Source organism: Stegostoma tigrinum, chromosome 2, assembly GCF_030684315.1.
Source record: "Stegostoma tigrinum isolate sSteTig4 chromosome 2, sSteTig4.hap1, whole genome shotgun sequence".
NCBI classification, from domain to species: Eukaryota; Metazoa; Chordata; class Chondrichthyes; order Orectolobiformes; family Stegostomatidae; genus Stegostoma; species Stegostoma tigrinum.
In genome coordinates, this window is record NC_081355.1 from 61917393 (window position 1) to 61939013 (window position 21621).

General features: G+C 40.5%; 1 protein-coding gene across 1 annotated transcript in view; it reads right to left on the reverse strand.

Annotated features, from left to right (window-relative positions):
• Positions 1-21621, reverse strand: part of LOC125460703 (zinc finger CW-type PWWP domain protein 2-like) — a 114440-nt gene that overhangs the window by 83023 nt on the left and 9796 nt on the right. The window contains exon 3 of the mRNA XM_059641080.1: positions 16623-16931. Within this exon, the coding sequence (XP_059497063.1) occupies positions 16623-16931 (309 nt within the window). The remainder of the gene's footprint in view (positions 1-16622; positions 16932-21621) is intronic.

Below are 21621 nucleotides of genomic sequence, written 5' to 3' on the forward strand. Positions count from 1 at the left end.
TTCAGTCACTTGCCCTGCCTTATTTCCCAAGAGAAGGTCAAGTTTCGACTCCTGGTTATGGACTGTTTGCATCTAGAATTCTATGCATTTCAATCAGATTCCCTCTCATCCTTCTGAACTCTGGTGATCACAGGTCCCAGTTGAACAAATCTCTTCTCACACTGCATAGCCCTAGCATCCCCAGTATCAGCCTAGTGAACCTCCACTGCTCTCCCTCTGTGGCAAATATATCCTTCTTTAGGTAGGGAGACTAAGACTGAGTGCAAAAATCTGGGTTTGGTCTCATCAACGCCCTGTATAACTGCAGTAAGACACCCTAATTTCTGAACTGAAATCCTCTTGCAACAAAAGCCAATGTACCATGTACCTTCCTAATTGCTTGCTGTACGTGCCTGCCTACTTTCACTAACTGATGTACAAGGACACTCAGATTCCTTTGTACATCCACATTTCCCAATAAATCACCATTTAAACAAGACTCTGCCTTTCTGTTTTTAAACAATGTTTATAACTTCACATTTAGCTGCATCTGGCCATGTGTTTGTTCATCCATCCATTTGGTCTAATTCTAATTTGAAGCCTTGTAATGATTAGAATGAAGACCAGGTGAATCTCGTTGAATGTGAAATCCTTAATTAGGGGTCAATCAGGGAGCTTTGGCTTACAAATGTAAACAGGAAATTCAGACAATCGCGTTCTAGGAACTGGCTCTTTCCTAGCTGGTCAGAGTCCGTGTACTGTATATGTGTGAATAAAGGATGACTTGGTGATCAGATACCGGCCTCAGTACAATCATTTAAATGGTGATGAGAAAAAACAGTATACTCCTGAAGAAAATTCGCTCACAACACCCATCATTCAGTTTGGGGTAAACAATTCTGCCTTCATGTCTTCATTTGCGAAGCTTGACTTGTTCGATCCTACCATCAAAGACTGGGCCCAGTGTGTGGAAAGAATGCATTTCTTTTCTGGGGAAATGTTATTGGAGCAGATGAAAAGCAACAAGTAATCCTTCTGACTGCTTGCGGACCCACAGCATTTTTGGTTATTAGGAACTTAACATTCCCTGAGGCACCCGATACGAAAACCTTTCAGGAATTGATGGATTTGGTTTAGGAATATTACAACCCCAAATCTCCTCTAATTTTGAGATGCTATAGGCTTTATTCGGCGGTTTGAGAACTAGGGGAATTTGTGTCAGGATTTTTGATGAGGTAAACACAACTCGTGGAGGCTTATGATTATAGGTTAACCTTAAATGAGATGCTGAGGCATGATATGGTATTGATTGATTTATTGTCATACATACTGACCTACAGTGAAAAGCTTTGTTTACAAGCTGTACAGGTAGGTCATAGTAAGCAAGGTTGTACAGATCCAAACGTCTTTGGCAGAGGCGTACAGATTACATCCCACAAGGCATGCACCAGGCAAGATCAACATTAGCAAGATCAGCATTATTTGAGGCTAGAGAGTCCATTCATCTGTCTAATAATGGCCAGGAAGAAGCTGTTCATGAACCTGCTCATGCATGTGTTCATCTGTGTCTTCTTCTTGATAGAAGAGGTTAATGAAGATCGTTACTGCGAAGAGATGGGTCTTTGAAGATGTTAGCTGCCTTTCCGCTGCATCAAGCCATGTATGTGGAAGCCACGGAGGGAAGGTTGGCTTCTGGGATGGTTTGGGCTGTGCACACCACCTTCTGTAGTTTCTTACAGTCTTGGGCAGAGCAGTTTCCATACCAGGCCATGATGCACCCAGACAGTATGCTTTCAATGGTGCATCTATGAAAATTGGTGAGGGTCCTTATGGACATGCAAAATTTCCTGAATCGCCCGAGGAAGAAGATGTGTTGTTCTACCTTCTTGACTGTCACATCTATGATGGAAGTCCAGGACAGATTGTTGATTATTGTCACTCTGAAAAACTTGACGCTCTCCAACCTCTTAACCTCAGCTCCATCAATACAGATGGGAATGTGTTCTCCTTCTTTCTTTCTCAAGTCAATGATCAGTTCTTTAGTTTTGCCAACATTGGGAGAGAGGTTGTTTTCATTGGACCACATCACCAAGCCCTCTATCTCCCTTCTGTACTTTGACTCATTGCTGTTAGATATCTATCCCACTATGCTGGTGTCATCAGTGAACTTGTAGATGACGTTTGTCTGGAATTTGGAAAAACAGTCATGGGTGTACAGAGTACAGTAGGGAGTTGAGGACGCATCCTTGGGGGGAAGTCTAGTGTTGAGTGTCATTGTGGAGGAGGTGCATTTACTTATCTTTACTGATTCCGGTTTGTGGGTCAAAATGCTGAGGATCCAGTTGCAGAGTGTGGAGCCAAGACCAAGGTAACGGAGGGGGTAGTGGTGTTGAAGGCAGAGCTGCAGTCAATAAGCAGGAGTCTGACATAGGTGTCTTTGTTGTGCAGGGATGAGTGTAGGGCTAGGGATAAATTGTCGGGAAGCGAAGTAGACTGTGATACTGCAGTATAATGGTGTAACCATGCAAAAGCACCTGCAGCTGAAACCCAGCTGGATTTCAAACAGGCACTACAACTGGCTTTGTCATTAGAAAATGTGGCAAGTGAAGAATGTGAGCTACAGGGTATCCCAAGGGAAATGGACATCCTCATTTGTCCAACAGAGTTTGAGGAACACCACTTAAATGTAGGCAACTGTAGAGCCTCACGCAGAGCATGCAAAAGGACTCTAGGTCAGCTCACAGCAAAGCCCCAAAACAAAGCCAAGCCATGGCCAAATGGCTAAATGTTCTTCGGGATCTGGACAGGCAAATCATTGTAGTGGCTGTCAGTACGCAAACTTGAGACAGCAAAGGATTGCAATGAGGCCTGACTTGAGTAACAGAACACATAGGCTGGTACTCAGGAGAGTGCATACCCTGGAAAGTTCACCTACAGCTGGTTTGGAACAGTTAAATTGCTTAGCAACATCTAAAACAAAACCAATCAAAATAAATATGTTTAAATGATCACCCAATTCTCATGGAGGTTGATGCCAGCACAGCTGTATCAGTGATTGCAGAACCAGTCTTTAACAAGATTCACTCTGGACTCCAACACTTAAGTTTGTGCAAGACCTCAGCTTGACTGAGAACGTATACAGGGGAACCATTCATGATTCAGGATCCACCTTCGTTTCTGGCTCTTGGCAGAAGCAGTTGGTGCAGTTACTTCTGATTGCAGTAAAAGGCTCAGGCCCAAGTTCGAAGGAGAGGAATTGGTTGAGAAGGATTTACCTTGATTGACTCAACATTTTTTGATTAAAAAAATGGTTGTCTATGTGAACTCCTAATTAAGTACCCAGACTTTTTTCAGGAATGTCTAGGGACTATCAAAGAAGCCAAAAGCTATCTTGCATGTTGACCAGGAAGCAATTCTGTGATGTTGCAAGGCCTGCCTAATGCCATTTGCCTTATGTGTCATACAGATTGTGAAGGCTGAAGGGTCAGTTTGCCTTTGTGGAGCTTTAACCAAATGGTAAACTGCATAAATACCTAATCCCTCACACAGAGGGCTTGGACACAAACATGCAGGGATCTATACTTCACGAAACTGGACATGAGCCATGTGTCCCAGAAGTATGCCACAATTAACACCCATAAGGGTTTGTACCCATATACAAGACCGCCATATGGGTTATCATCAGTCTGCACCCTTTTCCAGTGGACCATGGAGAACATTTTACAAGGTCTACCCCAGGTTTCCATTTATCTGGATGACATACTAACAACCGGGAAGATCAATAAAGAGCAGTTGAAGAACTTGGACATAGTGTTTTAATGTTTCTGCTAGTTGGGCATTTGCTGTAGAAGGGAAAAGTATGTATTCTAAGCACCCCAAGTGACCTACTTGAATACAGAGTCGACAAGACTGGGTTATCCCTGTTGAAAGATTAAGTGAAGGCAATCAAAGGTGCCCTGGCTCCCACATCTGTACCAGACCGTTTCCTTGGGTTGGTGAATTATTACAGAAAATTTATACGTCGCCTAGCATCCATCTTGGCACTTACAACCTGTTATTGAAAAAAGGTCAACCTTGGAAATGGTCACATAGACAAAAAGCAGTCTTTAGGGAAGTGAAGCAGCTATCATCATCTAAGGTGTTGGCCCAGTATGATCCCAAGTGAGAGATGATGCTGATACGCGATACCACCCTATACGATATTGGGGAAGCATTGGCTCCCAATTGGCCCAACTGGGAGTAACGCTCAATGACACATGCTTCCCACATTTTGGTTGATGCCAAATGTAAATATGCGCAGGTAGAGAAGGAAGGTTTGACAGTTGTCTTTGGTGTGAGAAAGTTCCACCAGTACCTTCTACAGATACAAATTTATAATAGCAATCGACCGCAAACCTCTACTGGGGCTACTTAAAGAATTCGAGGCTGGCTGCCCACAGCTTTAAATTGAATTCATCAGTAGGCCGTAATTCTCAGTGTGTAAAATTACAAGTTGGAACATCGTTCTGGGGGTCAAGTGGCAAATGCAGATACCTTGAGACACTTTCCGCTGACAGATACACCACCAATGGTACCTTCCCTGGAAGAGTCCTTTCTGGTTTTAAATTTTCTGAATGCTCTTCCATTCACCGCTAATAATATCCAACAGTGCACACAAAAAGATGCCGTCCTGCCAAAACTAAAACAGCTCATGATGATGGGGGACATGAAAGGGTCATCACAACCAGATTGAAATTTTTGAGGGCCTGATCATTTATCACTATAGAGAATGGCATCATCCTATGGTGAGCAACAGTGATTGTCACGACTGAAGGTTGCTGCTAGATACTGGCTGAACTCCACCAGAGTCATTGAGGGCTTTCCAAAATGAAAATACTGGTAAGACATTATCTCTGGTGGCCAGGATTGGATGCCAACATAGACTTCCAGATGTATTAGTCATGGACAATGAGGTGTTATTTACTATCAGAGATTTTGAGTATTTCTTAAAGTCTAAGGGCATTCGGCAAGTTCAGACATCTTCATATCATCCATCATTCAATCGTCTGGCAGAAAAAGCAGTCAAAATCTTGATGGTAGGTTTAAAGAAACAGTCTACAGCTTCGCTCAATACCAAACTGTCCCAGTTCCTATTTGAATATAGGACCACCCCTCACGCAGCTGCAGGGATATCTCCACCAGAGTTGCTAATTGGAAAAAACTTCACACCAGGTTGAATCTGATCTTCCTGAGTCTAGAATGGAGGGTAAAATGGCAGCATAAATGGCAATGCTGACCACATAGCTCTTCTGAGCAAGAGAAACTGTTTATTTCAGGGAACGAAATTTGGTGTCAAAACAACAGAAATGGCCCTGCATGGGTATGAGGCAAGGTTGGGTTGAGCTCAGTCCCCAAGACACGCAAAGTTATGCTAGGTGAAGGAGTCCTGAACAAACATGTGGATCACATGAAAATTTCTACCTTACAAATGGACCATGAGCAAAACATACCTGGCACCTCAAAACAGCCTGAAAGGCTGTCAGAAACCATAGGTTCTCCCCCTCCATCTATTGTCGAAGAAACCTCCAAGTCCAAGATGGATGCAGTCTCAACACCACTATCACTTGAAGAAGAGGAATAAACTCTCCTGGGACTCTCTGGGCACAAGAGAAAGGCTATAGTCTGGTACACTCCACCCGTATCCAAATCAGAGTCGGAGTAACTGGAGCGAGGGCCTAACAGGCCTACTTCCCTAGACTTAGTGGGAGTGGGATGTAGTGATTGGAACGAGGGCCAGGTGGATCACAACGAATATGAGATTCTTGATCGGCGCTGTTAACCTGGGCAATTCATGGAGCCCTGACTGACAGATATAGACAGGAGATTCAAAACGTCTCCTCAGTCCAGGGCCTGGCTTTGAGCTGGCTAGTCACAGCCCATGTGCTGTGCATGTGTAAATAAAGGATGATTTGGTGACAGGATAATGGCCTTGGTACAGTTTTATTTTTATTTATTCATTTTTAGGATGTGGGTGTTGCTGGATGGCCAGCATTTACTACCTGTCCCTACTTGCCCTTGATAAGTTGGTAGTGAGCTGCATTCTTGAACCGCTACAATCTACCTACTGTGGGTTGACCCACAACGCCATATGGGAGGGAATTCCAGGATTTTGATGGAGCAACAGTGAAGGAACTGTGATATATTTCCAAGTCAGGATAGTGAGTGTCTTGGAGGGGAACATGATGGTGGTAGTTTTCTGATATATCTGTTGCCCCTGTCCTTCTAGATGGAAGTGGCCATAGGTTTGGTAGGTGTTGTCTAACATTCTTTGGTGAATTTCTGCAGTGTATCTTGTAGATATGCTGCTACTGAGGGTCAGTGGTGGAGGGAGTGAATGCTTATGATGTACTGCTAATCAAACAAACTGCTTTGTCTTGGATGGTGTCAAGCTTCTTGAGTGTTGTTGCAGCTATGCTCATCCAGGCAACTGGGTACTCTTCCATCACACTCCTCACTTGTGCCTTGTAGATTGTGGACAGGCTTTGGGAAGTCAGGAAATGTTACTGCAGTGTTCCTAGCCTGACCTGCTCTTGTAGCCACTGTGTGTATGTGGATCAGTCCAGTTGAATTTCTAGTCAATGATAAACCCCAGGATGTTGACAGTGGAGGATTCACTGACAGTAACACCATTGAATGCCAAGGAGTGGTGATTAGATTGTCTGTTATTGGTGATGGTCATTGCCAGGCGTTTGTGTGACGTGAATGTTACTTGCCACTTGTTAGTCCAAACCTGAACATAGTTCAGATCTTGTGGCTTTTGGACATGGACTGCTTCATGTCTGAGGAGCCATGAATGGTGCAGAACATTGTGCAATCATTGGTGAACATTCCCATCTTATAACGGAGAGAAGGTCTTTCACGAAGCATCTGAAGATGGTTGAGCCTAGGACGCTACCCTGAGGAACTCCTGTAGAGATGTCCTGGAGCTGAGATGACTGACCTCCAACAACCACAACCAACTTCCTAAGTGTCATGTATAACTCTAACCAGCAGAGAGCTTGCCCCCAGGTTCCCATTGATTCCAATTTTGCCAAGACTCACTGATGCCAGACTCAGTCGCACAGAGGCCTACTTTCATCTCCCTCACAATCCTGATCAATTTTGCATCAGCAAAAAACTTGGAAATGTTGCTCCTGGTTCCCTCATGCAGATAATTTATAAATATGAATATCTGGGCCCTAGCACTGATCCTTGCTATACCCTACTTGTCACTGCCTGCCACCTGGAAAAGACCAATTTATTTCCACTTTATTTCCTGTGTGTCAAACAATTCTCAATCCATGCCATTATATTACACTGACAGGACCTAAATGAAAACCTTCTGAAAATTCAAATACACCACATACATTGGTTCTCCCTTATGTTCTACTAGTTACACATTCAAAATATTCCGGTATATTTGTCAAGCATGATTTGCCTTTCATAAACCCATGCCAACTTTGTACATCTGTCAATGTTTTTCAAATGTTCTATTATCATATCTTTAATAATAGACTCCAGCATCTTACCCACTACTGATGTAAGGCTAACTGGTCAGTAAATCTCTGTTTTTCCCTCTCTCCCTTTATTTTAAATAGTAGGGTTACATGTTTCACCTTCCAGTCTGTATGGATTGCTCCAGAATACACAGCATTTTGGAAGATGACCACAAAGCATCAAATATCTCCAAAGCCACCTCCTCTAGTATTCTGGGATATAGATTATCTGGCCTGGTGATTTGTCCATCTTTAACATTCAGTGACTGAATGTACAAGGTTAATAGTTAATTCTTGCATGTATCATCAACTGTTCTGCTGTATGAGAGTCCAAATCTTCCAGTCAGTAGTTAACATTTCTTTGCCTGGGTCTCTTTGTGCTTCTTGAGCCAGGGCATCTGACCTGGTCAATAGCAGAGATTGGTCAGTACACCTTTTCAAGAGTAAATCTAGTGAGTTATTTGAAAATCTTCTGAGATAAAAGAAGCCTGATTGTCTTTCAAATGACTCTACTACATAGCCTGATTTATTTTAACAAGAACTATTTATTAACAGGCTTTCCAAATTCACTGTTTTGAGTCTACACAAGCTTCAAGTGTCTCCTCCATGAAAGTTTACTCCAGATCTTCACCTAGTCATGTGACCTTATACCATTGTTATCATCTCTTAAATGCATACCGTTACCACATTACACCATATCATTCCCTGAGGCTTTGTTCCTGTTATTTAAGCTTCCATCATCTCCTCCCAAAGTCTCAAACATTACGAGATTAATCTGTAAGACTGTTTTACAACTCTTCAATTACAAATGGATGTTTTTTCTGAGGTTGACAGTTTTTTTACACTCTCCCTTCTTTCAAATTAAGTGTGCATTTCTTAGATATTCGGTTGGTTTTCAGTGGGTCTCCACTCTTCTTCAATGGCAGAATAGTATATCCATATTTTAACTGATAATCTCTTCATGGAAACTAAGGCTCTCAGATCTATCCTCTGAATATCTTGTCAGGTTTCCACTAAATACATTCTCAGCTGTTCTATTTTCTCAAGTTCCTGCCTATTATTCACCTTGGATCAATATCCTTTCCTATGACTGAAGAATTTGTAATGACTGCATTCAAAGGCAGTGATTGAAGTTCCCAGTTGGTTTCTCTCTTAGATTAAGAAAATGTGAGGAAATCCAAAGCGTGCAATATGTTGCTAATACAACGGGCATAATTTTGGTTGAATTTACTGCCACACACCAGCATGTGCACGAGCAGGGATCTCTGATAAATGTATTTCAATGAAGAGTTGTAAACACCTAACAAACACCTAGTAAGTAAATAATTTTGAAGAAGGAGTATATAGGTTCATAAAAATAAAGTTTTAAACAAAGTAGGATCATTATTCAAACTTGAAAAAAAAATACACTTCATATTGCAGATAATAAGGTATACAGCTGGATGAACACAGCAGGCCAAGCAGCATCAGAGGAGCAGGAAGGCTGACATTTTGGACCTAGACCCTTCTTCAGAAATGGGGGAGGGAGAGGGAGTTTTGAAATAAATAGGGAGAAAGGGGGAGGCGGATAGAAGATGGATAGAGGAGAAGTCAGGCGGAGAGCAGACAGACCAGTCGATGAGGCGGGGATGGAGCCAGTAAAGGTGAGTGTAGGTAGGAGGTAGGGAGGAGATAGGTCAGTCCAGGGAGGATGGACAGGTCAAGGCGGCGGGATGAGGTTAGTAGGTAGGAGATGGGGCTGGTGCTTGAAGTGGGAGGAGAGAATAGGTGCGAGGAAGGACAGGTTAGGGAGGTGGCGACAACCTGGGCTGGTTTTGGGATGCGCTAGGGAGAGGGGTTTTTTCAAGTTTGTGAAGTCCACATTCGGAAATAATCAGCAGAGAGCTTGTACAGTTAGCCACCATCATCAGATTGGAAGAGTCAGCAAACTTTGATATATCAATATATATTCTTTGGCAAATTCTCTAAATTTCTTATTTGTAAATTGTGGTTCATTATTATATTCAAACATGTTGGGAACTCAGTGAAACGAACTGAATTGAATAGATTTGTTTTAATAATTTTATTACTGCATCCATTGTGATTCTGTGCAAATGATCTACCTCTATTCACCTTCAGTAACAGTTGACGATAATGACACATTTTTGCTTTCCTAACATTCATAACCCGTCCCAAGACCTTGTTGGAAATGAGAGCAACAGTAAAGATTCTTGCTGTTCTTGATAATTGATAGCACAGATATGACAGCTGGAAATCATGTCTTCAATAGAAAGCATAATCCCTGGCCACCAAATTAACTATTGGGTTTTTGCTTAACATTTTGATATTCCAAGGTGACCTTGATGTAAACTTTTAAAAAAATACTAGTTCTGAGTGCAATTGTAAGTACTGAACACAATCTTTCATTAAAAACAGCAAATCATCAATAATCATGAGATAAGTTTCAAGATGCTGGTGGTGGGGACGGCAGCATTTGGCTCCTTACTGCAGGGCTCAGCCACTCATGGCCTCAAGTAGCAGGCGTTGCCTCATTCACAAGGCTTCACTGTTGTCTTTCCAGCTTGGCAGCTCGCTTACGTTTTTTTTGGTTTTAGGTGCCCTGCGGCTTCCTCCTGATGTCCTCCCATGGGAGGCCCCGTCTATCTCCATCCCCACCACATCTTTAGTGACGGCATCAGAAAACGAGCCAGGACCTCATCAGTCAACTCAGAGCCAGGACCCAGTGTTGGAGGAAGTGCAGGATTGGTGCAGCACGACTGTCTCCAGCATGGAGGTGGTGGGATGGTGCTGGTGGCTGCAGAAATGGAGCACATTGCCAGGACCTGAGGGACGACGTTGGGATGGTGGTGACTATATGAGTAGAGAGGTTAAAGAATACAGAGAGGGAAAGATGAACTTTTGACGCTGTTTCAGTGACATCAATTTAATACCAATTTATTCAGTATTTTACAACTTATACAATTTATTCTGTAATCCATGACGGCACCAGAGTATGACGACATTATACACTTTTATCTGCATCTCGGTTCAAGTGACAATACAAATAAAACAAATCAAATCAAATTTCAGTTGCACAAAGTCTTTTTTTTTGATATTTGTCGATCTCTGCCTTGAAGGCATCCAATGTCCCGGCCTCCACTGCACTCCGTGGCAATGAATTCCACCAGCCCACCACTCTCTGGCTGAAGAAATGTCATCTCATTTCAGTTTTAAATTTACCCCCTCTAATTTTAAGGGTGTGCCCACAGGTCCTAGTGTCCCTGCCTAACGGAAACAACTTCCTAGCATCCACCCCTTCTAAACCATACATTATCTTGTAAGATAATAAAATGTGAGGCTGGATGAACACAGCAGGCCAAGCAGCATCTCAGGAGCACAAAAGCTGACGTTTCGGGCCTAGACCCTTCATCAGAGAGGGGGATGGGGGGAGGGAACTGGAATAAATAGGGAGAGATTATCTTGTAAGTTTCTGTTAGATCTCCCCTCAACCTTCTAAACTCTAATGAGTACAATCCCAGGATCCTTAGTCGTTCATCATATGTTAAACCTACCATTCCAGGGATCATCCGTGTGAATCTCTGCTGGACACGCTCCGGGACTAGTATGTCCTTCCTGAGGTGTGGGGCCCAAAATTGGACACAGTATTCTAAATGGGGCCTAACCAGAGCTTTATAAAGCTTCAGAAGCATATCGCTGCTTTTATATTCCAAACCTCTTGAGATAAACGACAACATTACATTCGCTTTCTTAATCACGGACTCTACCTGCAAGTTAACCTTTAGAGAATCCTGGACCAACACTCCTAGATCCCTTTGTACTTCTGCTTTGCGAATTTTCTCACCATTTAGAAAATAGTCCATGCCTGTATTCTTTTTTCCAAAGTGCAAAACCTCACATTTACTCACATTGAATTTCGTCAGCCATTTCCTCGACCACTCTCCCAAACTGTCTAAATCTTTCTGCAGCTTCCCCACCTCCTCAGTACTACCTGCCTGTCCACCTATCTTTGTATCATCGGCAAACTTCGCCAGAATGCCCCCAGTCCCTTCATCCAGATCATTAATATATAAGGTGAACAGCTGCGGCCCCAACACTGAACCCTGCGGGACCCCACTCATCACTGGTTGCCATTCCGAAAAAGAGCCTTTTATTCCAACTCTCTGCCTTCTGTCAGACAGCCAATCCTCAATCCAAGCCAGTAGCTCATCTCGAACACTATGTGCCCTCACCTTGCTCAGCAGCCTCCCATGAGGCACCATATCAAAGGCCTTTTGGAAGTCTAGATCAATAACATCTACTGGGTTTCCCTGGTCTAACATACTTGTTACCTCTTCAAAGAATTCTAACAGGTTTGTCAGGCACGACCTCCCTTACTAAATCCATTGTGAACATTTTACTCTTCATAAATTTAGCTAGTCTTTCATCAATGCATGACAGTGGATGGATTTCATTCACATTGTGTAACTTTGTTGAGTTGAGTCCACAAACATCCTAATATCCCCACTTGAATGAGGAACAGTGACCATCGCCTGAGCACCATTTAGCAGGTACTGTGATAGGTGAAATTATCCTATCTTTGCATTCTTTACATTTCTGCCTTCACTTTGTCCATTAGTGGTTTTGTTACCTTTCTTGGAGGAAAATGAAAAATTAGTTTTGCATTTGTCTTACTGTACTATCATTATTTTCTTTAATTTACCTAGTCTTGACAAAAATTTAGGAAATTCTTCTTTAAATATTTATTGCTGTCTTCCTCAGCAACTTTATATCTACCTTGTAGATCGATTTCAATCATCATTTTCTGCTGAAAAGTGAAGATTCTTGATTCCGTAAAATATAAAATGGTTCAAATACTTCTCTGCTTTTTTTAAATCATGTTGTGATGACCTCTTACTTTCAAATTGTCTGGAACTTGCAGTTTGATTGAAGAAGGTTAACATGATCTGTTTTGAGCCATTTTAACTTGTCACACAGTATACAAACATCTTCTCCAGTATCAAATTTAAACTCAGTGGAATGTCCCACTGCCTCAAGATTGACTAATCAGTATTTATGTCTGGATCATTTGATCTCTTTTAGGAACCACTGTCTGTGGCTATGAATCTCCTATTTCTTGGATCTAATTGTGATTAAAATTTTTTCTTTTAACCTTCACATTTTCCAGTTTTAGAATGTCTGCATATTTTAAAATTATCAAGTTTGTGACAATTATAGCATTCAGCTCCATTTGCTGGGGAGTCATCTCACTTATGTGGCTAGTTCCCACTGCATCTAAAGTATTTCAAAATAGCAGGTGGCATACTTCTCCGTTTTTTGGAAGTTTTTGCTTCAGCGTGTTTTCTGCTCTTGGACCTATAAATTGCACATACTTGGCTTCTTCCATGGACACTTGGATTTGCCACATACTATTACCCAACACTGTTTTTAGATCTTGATCTGCCTTGCAAACTGTCCTACCTTAACAAGTGTTAAATCCTCTTTAGATTGCAATAAATCAGATAATGCCTCATTCATCATCCTGAAGAACAAGTGGTTCAATATTCATTCATCATACATAGATTGTCAATTGTACACTATCCTGTTAATCCATATAGGTTGTTGATAAAGACATCAATAGACTTCCCTAGGCCCTACCTCCAGTTGTTAAATTTAGCTTATCCAATGATCAAGTTCTATGGATGCTAAATATGCATTAAAGCCTTGCAGAACTTCCTTACATGAAGGTGAAGTGTTAACCCTTTTTCTGGTCAACCCATCATCTTGAATTTACTATGAAATGCCAATTTCATAGAAAAGAGTAGTGAGCTGATCTTTCTTATCCTTTTTTGTTTAACAAGGAGGCTGCTCAATAACTGAAAAAATGTTCCTTTGAGTTGTGTTATTTGTGGGCCTTCAGCCTTCAAGATCGCTGCTGGGCGTGGTAGCAATGATTCCGTGTTCACGTGACACTCTGGAATTAAACTTGTTTGAAGCTCTGCTGATGTTTTCCATTTTGGGGCCCTGATTCTGCTCCTGAGCTGCTCCATCGCAAGTTCAAAATATTTTCTGTCTTCCACTTGGATCTGCCCTCAAAGTAATTCTGTGGTTTGCAACTTTTGCAGCCTTTCTTAAATGCTTGCTGCTTTTGAGTTATTCTTTGATGGTTTCAACTGCTACACATCATATTTTCTTGTGGGGTGTTAGAGACTTGATTATTTTTCAAATGAGGCGCAGGCAGTCCATCTCTGTCTCCACCAGTGGGTCAGCTAGTGAGTGGTTGGGTGTGCAAGTTAATTCATGTGTGACTGCGGGAGTTATATGACTACGTGGTTGGCTCACAGGCAAACTCGAATTGAGTCACTAGTTGGTCACATCAGGTTTGATGGTAATTGGGTCAAGTCAGGGGGACAGTGTTGGGTCAGTAGACAGCGAAGTGAGATTTGAGAGGGTAGTGGATCAAAGGGATGGTGGTGGATTAGAGTTGTGTTGGGCTCTGTTATTAGGAAGTTGCGGTGATCAGTTCAGTTGCACTGGCTGATCACTGTGTTGCATCAGAGACAAACCAGGGTAACATTTCCAGGCTTAGTACTCATGTAATAAATTGGCCAGGATTGAGAATTGGTTGACAAACAGGAAATAAAGAAGGAAAAAATGGGTTATTTTAAATTGTCAAATTTCAAATATTTTCTAGTTTGTGGTTGACACAAAACTAGGTGGGATTGTAAATGGTGAGGAGGATGTAAAGAGCCTTCAAGATGATTTTGTCAACTTCAGTGAGTGGACAAGTAGGTAACAGTTACACAGTAATATGCATAAGTATGAAGTTATCCACTTTGGCATGAAAAACATAATGGCAGAGTATATTTTAAGTAGTGATAGATTGGGAAATGTTGATGTACAAAGGAAACTGGTCATCCTTATACACCAGTAAATAAAAGTATGCATGCACCTGCAGCAAACAGTTAGGAAGGTATGTTGGCTTCCATTACAAGAGCAATTGAGTACAGCAAAGAGGTCTTACTGCAGTTGCAATGAGGCTTGATGAAGCCACATCTCAAGTATTGCAAGCAGATTTGGTCTCCTACTTGAGGAGGGATATATTTGCCTTAGAGAGAGTACAGCAAAGATTCGCCAGACTAATTTCTGGGATGATTGTGTGAGACAATATTTAGTCAAATAAAATTCATTGGAATTCAGAAGAATGAAATAATATCTCATTGAAAAATATAAAATATTGACAAAGCTTAACAGACTGAATACAGGGATGATGTTTCTCCTGGATGGGGCATGTCTGGAATGATGGGTGACTCTTAGAATTGCAAAAGGCTATTTCAGATCGACATGAGGAGAAATCTCTTCACTCAGAAGTTGGTAAACCTGTGGAAACTTGTAATTTTTTTATATTTCTAGCTCATATTCTCATAGTCTAATTTCTCTCTCCTTTATTTTTCGTCATTTTTACTGTTTTTATATGCATTCTAATCTCCTGACCTGCCGTTCACTTTTTTGCAGCATACTATTTCCAATAACTGTGGTTAAATCAAATTAGTCTCACAATACCACACCAGCAACTTGTGTAAAATCTCAGCAATTGACACAAGCTGAGGTCCCATCCTATTTCAGAACACCTGATTTTCTTTTCACAGAGATGCACAAAGTTCTGGCCTCGACCTGCAACCTGGCTGTGTGACATCAGGATTTGATCAATTCGATATCTTTGGCTTCAGGGCGGGATGCACTATAAAAACTTACCACCTTTAGTAATGTTTCACATGCAGTGGCACATCATGTCTTGGGGAAGCAGAAGTCAGCCTTTGGAGCCATCATTTTTGCATGGACTGTGCAAACAAATTTCTACGCCAGAGTTTCAACATATAGCGCTTCAATGATTTGAAAAATCTTGTTGACATCCCATTTTCCACTGCTGTGATTGTGTCTTTTATCAAAATTGCTACTTCCTCTTTCTTTTCATTTATTCATGGGATGTGGGCATTATTGATTAGGACAGCTTTAATGTCCATCCCTAATTGCCCTTGAAGAGATGGTGGTGGGCTGTTTTCTTGAACTTCTGCAATCTTTGAAGTGTGGGTACACCCATAGTGCTATCAGAAAGGGAGTTTCAGGATTTTGAACTAGGTGACAATAAAGAAATGTCAACAGATGATCATTGGATTCCCTCCTCTTGGAGATGGTTACTGCTAGCAACTGTGTGGCATGAAAGTTAATTGTCACCAATCAGTTCAAGCTTAAATATTTGACATGGAATGCTTCAGTATTTGAAAAGTCACAGATGATGCTGAACACTGCAATCATCAACAAACATCCCCACCTCTGCCCTTATGACAGAAGGAAGGTGAATTACCTAAAGATAGTTTACCCTAAATTACTATCCTGAAGAACTCCTGTGGTGATGTCCTGTGCCTGAGATGGGTCAGGTTTTGAATTATTGGTATTTGTGAAAAAATGCAACCCTTTTTGTTTAACAACAGAACTAACTCATTGATGTAGATCTAAGAAATTATAATGCAGTTCAACCCCCCACATCCAAATTTCAACATTTCATTAAGCAACGAAAGTTTTGTTGATGCTTCATGGTGCACTTATGTGTGTGTGTCAATTAAATGCTGAATTCATTTTCTGTTTCAAACTGGAACCTCTACACTTCTGGTATCAGTGAAAAACACGCATTTCTTTGAAAATTACACAGAATTGCAAGCAACATGATGACAAGTATCTTCACACAGTTGAATGCAGCTCTCTCACACATCCATTTTTCATTAATTTTACAATCACTGTGAAATTTATCATACTGCATTGCCATCTATGCCAGATTTTCAGTACCTAGTTAGCTGTATTGTTATCAAATCAACATTAATGGAATTTTAAAAAAGTGCTGGAAAAATTCAGTTCAAGAAGTCATGACTAACTCAGAACATTAACCATGTTTCTCTCTCCACAAATGTTGTCAAGCCTGTTGAGTTTTTCCAGCATTTTATGATTTCAGTTAGATTTCCAGAATCCGCAGTATTTTGCTTTTATTTGAGCATTATAGGAAACATATTTGATACCATTAACGCATTGTAATCAGATGCACTGGGCATATAAATGCAACTTTAAGAAAATATTTCTTACTGTAAGGTTATATCTTACCTGGGCCATCCTGACACTTTGGCTAAAACCAGGCTTCCCAAAGGAAGTTGCGAGTAGACAAACTTCTGTCCACACTTGTGGAATACAGATTCCTCAGGGTATCTTTCTTCAGGTACAGAACAACAATTAAACCAAGAGTCACTGTTCATGTGACAGTACCAAGGCTTGCTTGAATCCACAAGTGCTGCATCGTTATTTGTTAGAAGTCTCCACTTCAAGCATTTTTCATTCTCACACTGAATCCATATCTTGTCTCTATAAAATCCTCTAGCAACAAGATCTCTGACTTTGACTTCCATTTTATAAGACCTTGAAAAATCAAAATGAATTTATCAAATATTAATAAAACAGCCGCCACCTACTAAATGGTTGAGCCTAAATAGGAAAATCTGCAATGAAAGAGGCCAAAATAAAGCTTAGAAGAATGATTTGGGGAGCAAAGTATTAAACAAACCATGTTAGTAAACAACTTCAATCCTTGCATTCCATTGTGTGGCAAAAAAAGCCTATTTCTTATCTCCATGAAAGGTATACTTATATACTCAGAGATCATTTGATTCCAGTAAAAAAAAGGCAGTGGCTTACAGCACGTATTTAACTTTCGTAGTTACCAACGGGATCACAACCTTACACTACTGAACAAATCAGATGATCCTTTTCAATCCGGCAACTGTCCAAATAATTCCATCTCTTTTAGTTTCCTGAATTGTCCTTAAACATGGATAGTTATTCCCAACATGCCTGCACCCTTGAGAAAACAACATTTCCAAATGTGTTGCATTACAATGAAAATTATCACAGAAAAATTTCACATTTTCATTCATTCATCTTCATTCAACAATATTAAGTGTATATCATTTCTTGTTGTCTTCTTACTTTCTAAACAATTTCATTTTCACTGTATTCTTGATTGTGCATCCTCAAAGATACATTCCTTTCAAATAATTTGAACACTCTTTAATTTATAATGTTGAAATAGCAAACATCACCACAACTGCCTAGCATAACGATATTTAATCATTTCTCCAAAAGTTCAACTTCAACTTTGTAATGTTAAAGAACCAATAATCCTTTTCTACTGGAGAGATTTTCTTTTGAGACAAAAATAGAAATTTCTGAAAAAGCTGAGCAGGTCTGGCAGCATCTGTAGACAGAAATCAGAGTTAACTTTTTGAGTCAAGTGATCCTTCCCCAGAACTCTGATTTCTCTCCATAGACACTGCCAGATCTGCTGAGCTTTACTAGAAATTTCTACTCTTGTCTCCGATTTATAGCATCTGCACATCTGTTGGTTTTTATTTAGTATTTCTTTTGGTGTTGATTTAACTTCTTACAAAAGTATTCGACAGGAGTCTCTACTCAAGTCCTTATCTGACATTAAGACGGCATATATCCACAAGTTATTGGCATCAATCAACACTTTAAAAGGTTTTGGTGAAATTGGAGATGGCAAGCATTCTTTGGACTGCCTTGAACCCCTCTCTTCTGACTACATTACTGTTGCCTGGTTTTGCAATAAATCTGTTAGGTGAACAATTACTATGCTGAAATGTAGCACAAACCCTCAATATAAACACATTTGCAAAAATCTCATGATTTCTCGTTCAGGTTTAGAAACAGGAAATTCTATCAAAGTCTTTACTTTCAGTGTCCTTGGGAACACTTTCCCTTGCCATTACAAATTGTCCCAGTTAAGTTGCCCATACTTTTGTGAATCCACTCTTGGCAAGATTCATTATTAAGTTGGTTAAATGTAACTGTTTAAAGAAGGCTTCCAAATGTGTTCCATATTCTTACCAAGTGTTGTTTTAATACATCATCCAAGTAAATCATACTTTGCTAGCTACAACTCGATTCATAAGTCTGAGGAACGTACTTAAGCATTCTTACCCATTTACTGTGCCAAACACTGATATTTCCTTAGCTTTTGGTGTCAATCTTGGCAAATAAGGTTAAGAATAATCCAAAGATATGCTACAAGTACATTAAGATCATGACAGCAACAAGACACAGCAGAGGTCCTTAAAGATCAAAGATGGCACCTTTGTGTTGAACCTCAGGAGTTGGGAGAACTTTAAATGAATATATCCTATCAGCTTTTTTTGGAGAAAGAAATGGAGGCTAAAGATTTCAAGGAAATAAATATTGCTGTTTTGAAAAAAGATCACATTACAGAAGAGGAAGTGCTGGAGGTCTTAGGAAATATAAAGGTGGATATTTCTTTGGGACCCGATCTGGTGCACCCAGGAAGTTGTGGGGAAATTGTGGGCCTCTTGTAGAAATATTTGCATCACTTATAACTACGGGTGAAGTACCAGATGCCTGGAGAGTGGCTAATGTTGTGTCTTTGTTTAAGATGGGATGTAAGGAGAAGCCTAGGAACTATAAACCTGTCAGTGTGACTTCCGAAATGTCAGCTTTCCTGCTCCTACGATGCTGCCTGGCCTGCTGTGTTCATCCAGCTCCACACCTTGTTATCGCATAGTCTGACTTAGGTGGTGGGTAAGTTGTTAGAGGTGATTCTGAAAGATAGGTTTTGTATGCACTTAGGGAGATACAAAGCATTGAAACAGACCCTTTGGTGCAACCTGTCCACGTTGACTAGATATCTTAAATTAACCTGGAATGATTAGGGATATTCAGCATGGTATTGTGCGACAGAAATTGTCTCACAAACTTGACTGTGCTTTTTGAGGAAGTAACCAAGAAATTTGATGAGGTCAGACCTGTTGACATTGTTTACTTAGACTTTAGTAAAGCCTTTGTCAAGGTTCTGCACTGTAGATTAATTAGTAAAATGGGATAATATAAGATTCAGGATGATACAAAATTGGCTTAACGGCAGCAGACGGACAGTAATAGTAGAGGGTTGTTTTTAAGACTGGTGGCCTGTTACCCACGTTGCTCCACAGGGGCTGGTGCTCAGTCTACTTTTGTTTGTCATTTATATAAATAATTTAGATACAAATATAGAAGGCATGGCTAGTAGGTTTGCAAAATTGTTGGTAACACCAAAATTGTGGGTAGAGTGGACAGTGAAGAAGATAATCTAAGATTAGAAAGAGATCTTTGCTCAATTGGGTCAATGGGCTGAAGAGTGGCAAATGGAGTTTAATTTGGATAAATGCAAGGTATTGTATTTTGGTAAAACAACAGGGGTAGGACTTACACAATTAAAAATATGGTCTTTGATAGTGTTATACAACAGAGAGACCTAGGAGTCTGGGTACACAATGCTTTGAAGTTTGTGTCACATATAGACAGGATGAGTATGAAGGCATTTAGCATGCTTGCCTTCATTGGTCAGACCTTTCACTGTAGGAGTTGGGATATTTTGTTGAGTTTGTACAGGACATTGGTGAGGCCTCTTCTGGCATACTGTGTCCTGCTCTGGTCACCCTGTTATAGGAATGACATTATTAAAGTGGAGAGAGTTCTATAGAGATTTACCAAAATGTTGTTGGATCTGGAGGATTTGAGTTATAAGGAGAGGATAGATGGGCTGGAACTATTTACACTGGACCTTAGGAGGTTGAGGGGTGATCTTACAGATGTCTATAAAATCCTGAGGGGTATAGATAAAGTGAATGGCAGGTAGCTTTTCCCGAGGGGTTTTTTCAAGACTAGGAGGCATATTTTTCAGTTGAGAGGAGAAAGATTAAAAAAAATACATAAGGGACAATGTTTTACATCGAGAGTGGTTTGTGTGTGGAATGAGCTTCCAGAGGAAGTGGTGGATGCAAGTACAAGTAAAACATTTATAGACATGTGGACAAATTCATGAATAAGAAATATTCAAAGGGATATGGGGCAAGTGCAGGCAAGTGAGGCTAGTTTAGTTTGGATTATGGCTGGCATGGACTGGTTGGGCCGAAGGGACTGTTTCCATGCTGCATGACTCTGTGACAGTACTTACAATGTTCTTTTTAAAAAGCAAATCTTAGTAAGAAATCAAATACACTGCCAACCGTATCGATACAATCCTCCAAATGAGGAACTGGGTACAAAACGGTTTTTGTCACTGCATTTACTTTTTAAAATTTTTACAGGATAGAGTCAATTCATCACAGAGTCATACCAGATGAAAACAGACCCTTCAGTCCAACCAGTCCAGCCTTACCATAATTTCAAACTAAACTAGTCCTACCTGCCTGCTCCTGGCCCACTTCCCTTCAAATCTTTCCTATTTATGTTCTTATACAAATGTCTTTTAAACGTTGTAATTGTATATGGATCTACCACTTCTCTAGAAGTTCATTGCACACACAAACCACCCGCTGTGTAAAACATCTGCCCCTAATGTCTTTTTAAAAATCTCTTTCCTCACCTTAAAAATCTGTCCTCCAGTCTTGAAATCCCCCACACCACGGAAAATACAACTACCATAAACTCTGTCTATACGCCTCGTTATTTTATAAACTTCTATAAGATCACCTCTCAACCTTGTACACTCCAGGCTATCCAGCCTTTCTTTATAACTTAAACCTTCCATACCCAACAACATCCAGGTAAGTCTCTTCTGAACCTTCCCCAACTTCAGCAAATACTATTTGGGAATTCCAATTGCCTCAATCAAATGTACATTCAATTAAGTTCAATGAAGTAATTTTCTTACATGTATTGAACTTCTGTTTCCACTTGAATTTGTGTTTTCCAGGTTTAAGTTACAAAGGTTTTTTTTATTGGTACTGATTCCTTTACATTCACGGCATTGCTTGCTAAGGTTGTACCTCCTGGTTTGTCTCTACAGATTTTCTTAAACTCCATAAGCAACCTTACTAAATCTTCCAGCTGTCCTTCTTCTCAGTACAAAGTACAGGTATTTCCCAGTACAGGCATTTCTCCAATAACGCATTAGTAACATTCATGTGTGACCTCACACTACAGAAAATCGCCATAGAAAATCACATTATAGGAGGATTGCTTTTCTGTACAGTAGAAAATTTGCATTTTCCAAACAGCATCCACTATTCATCAATCGTATTAAAGCCAATTCATG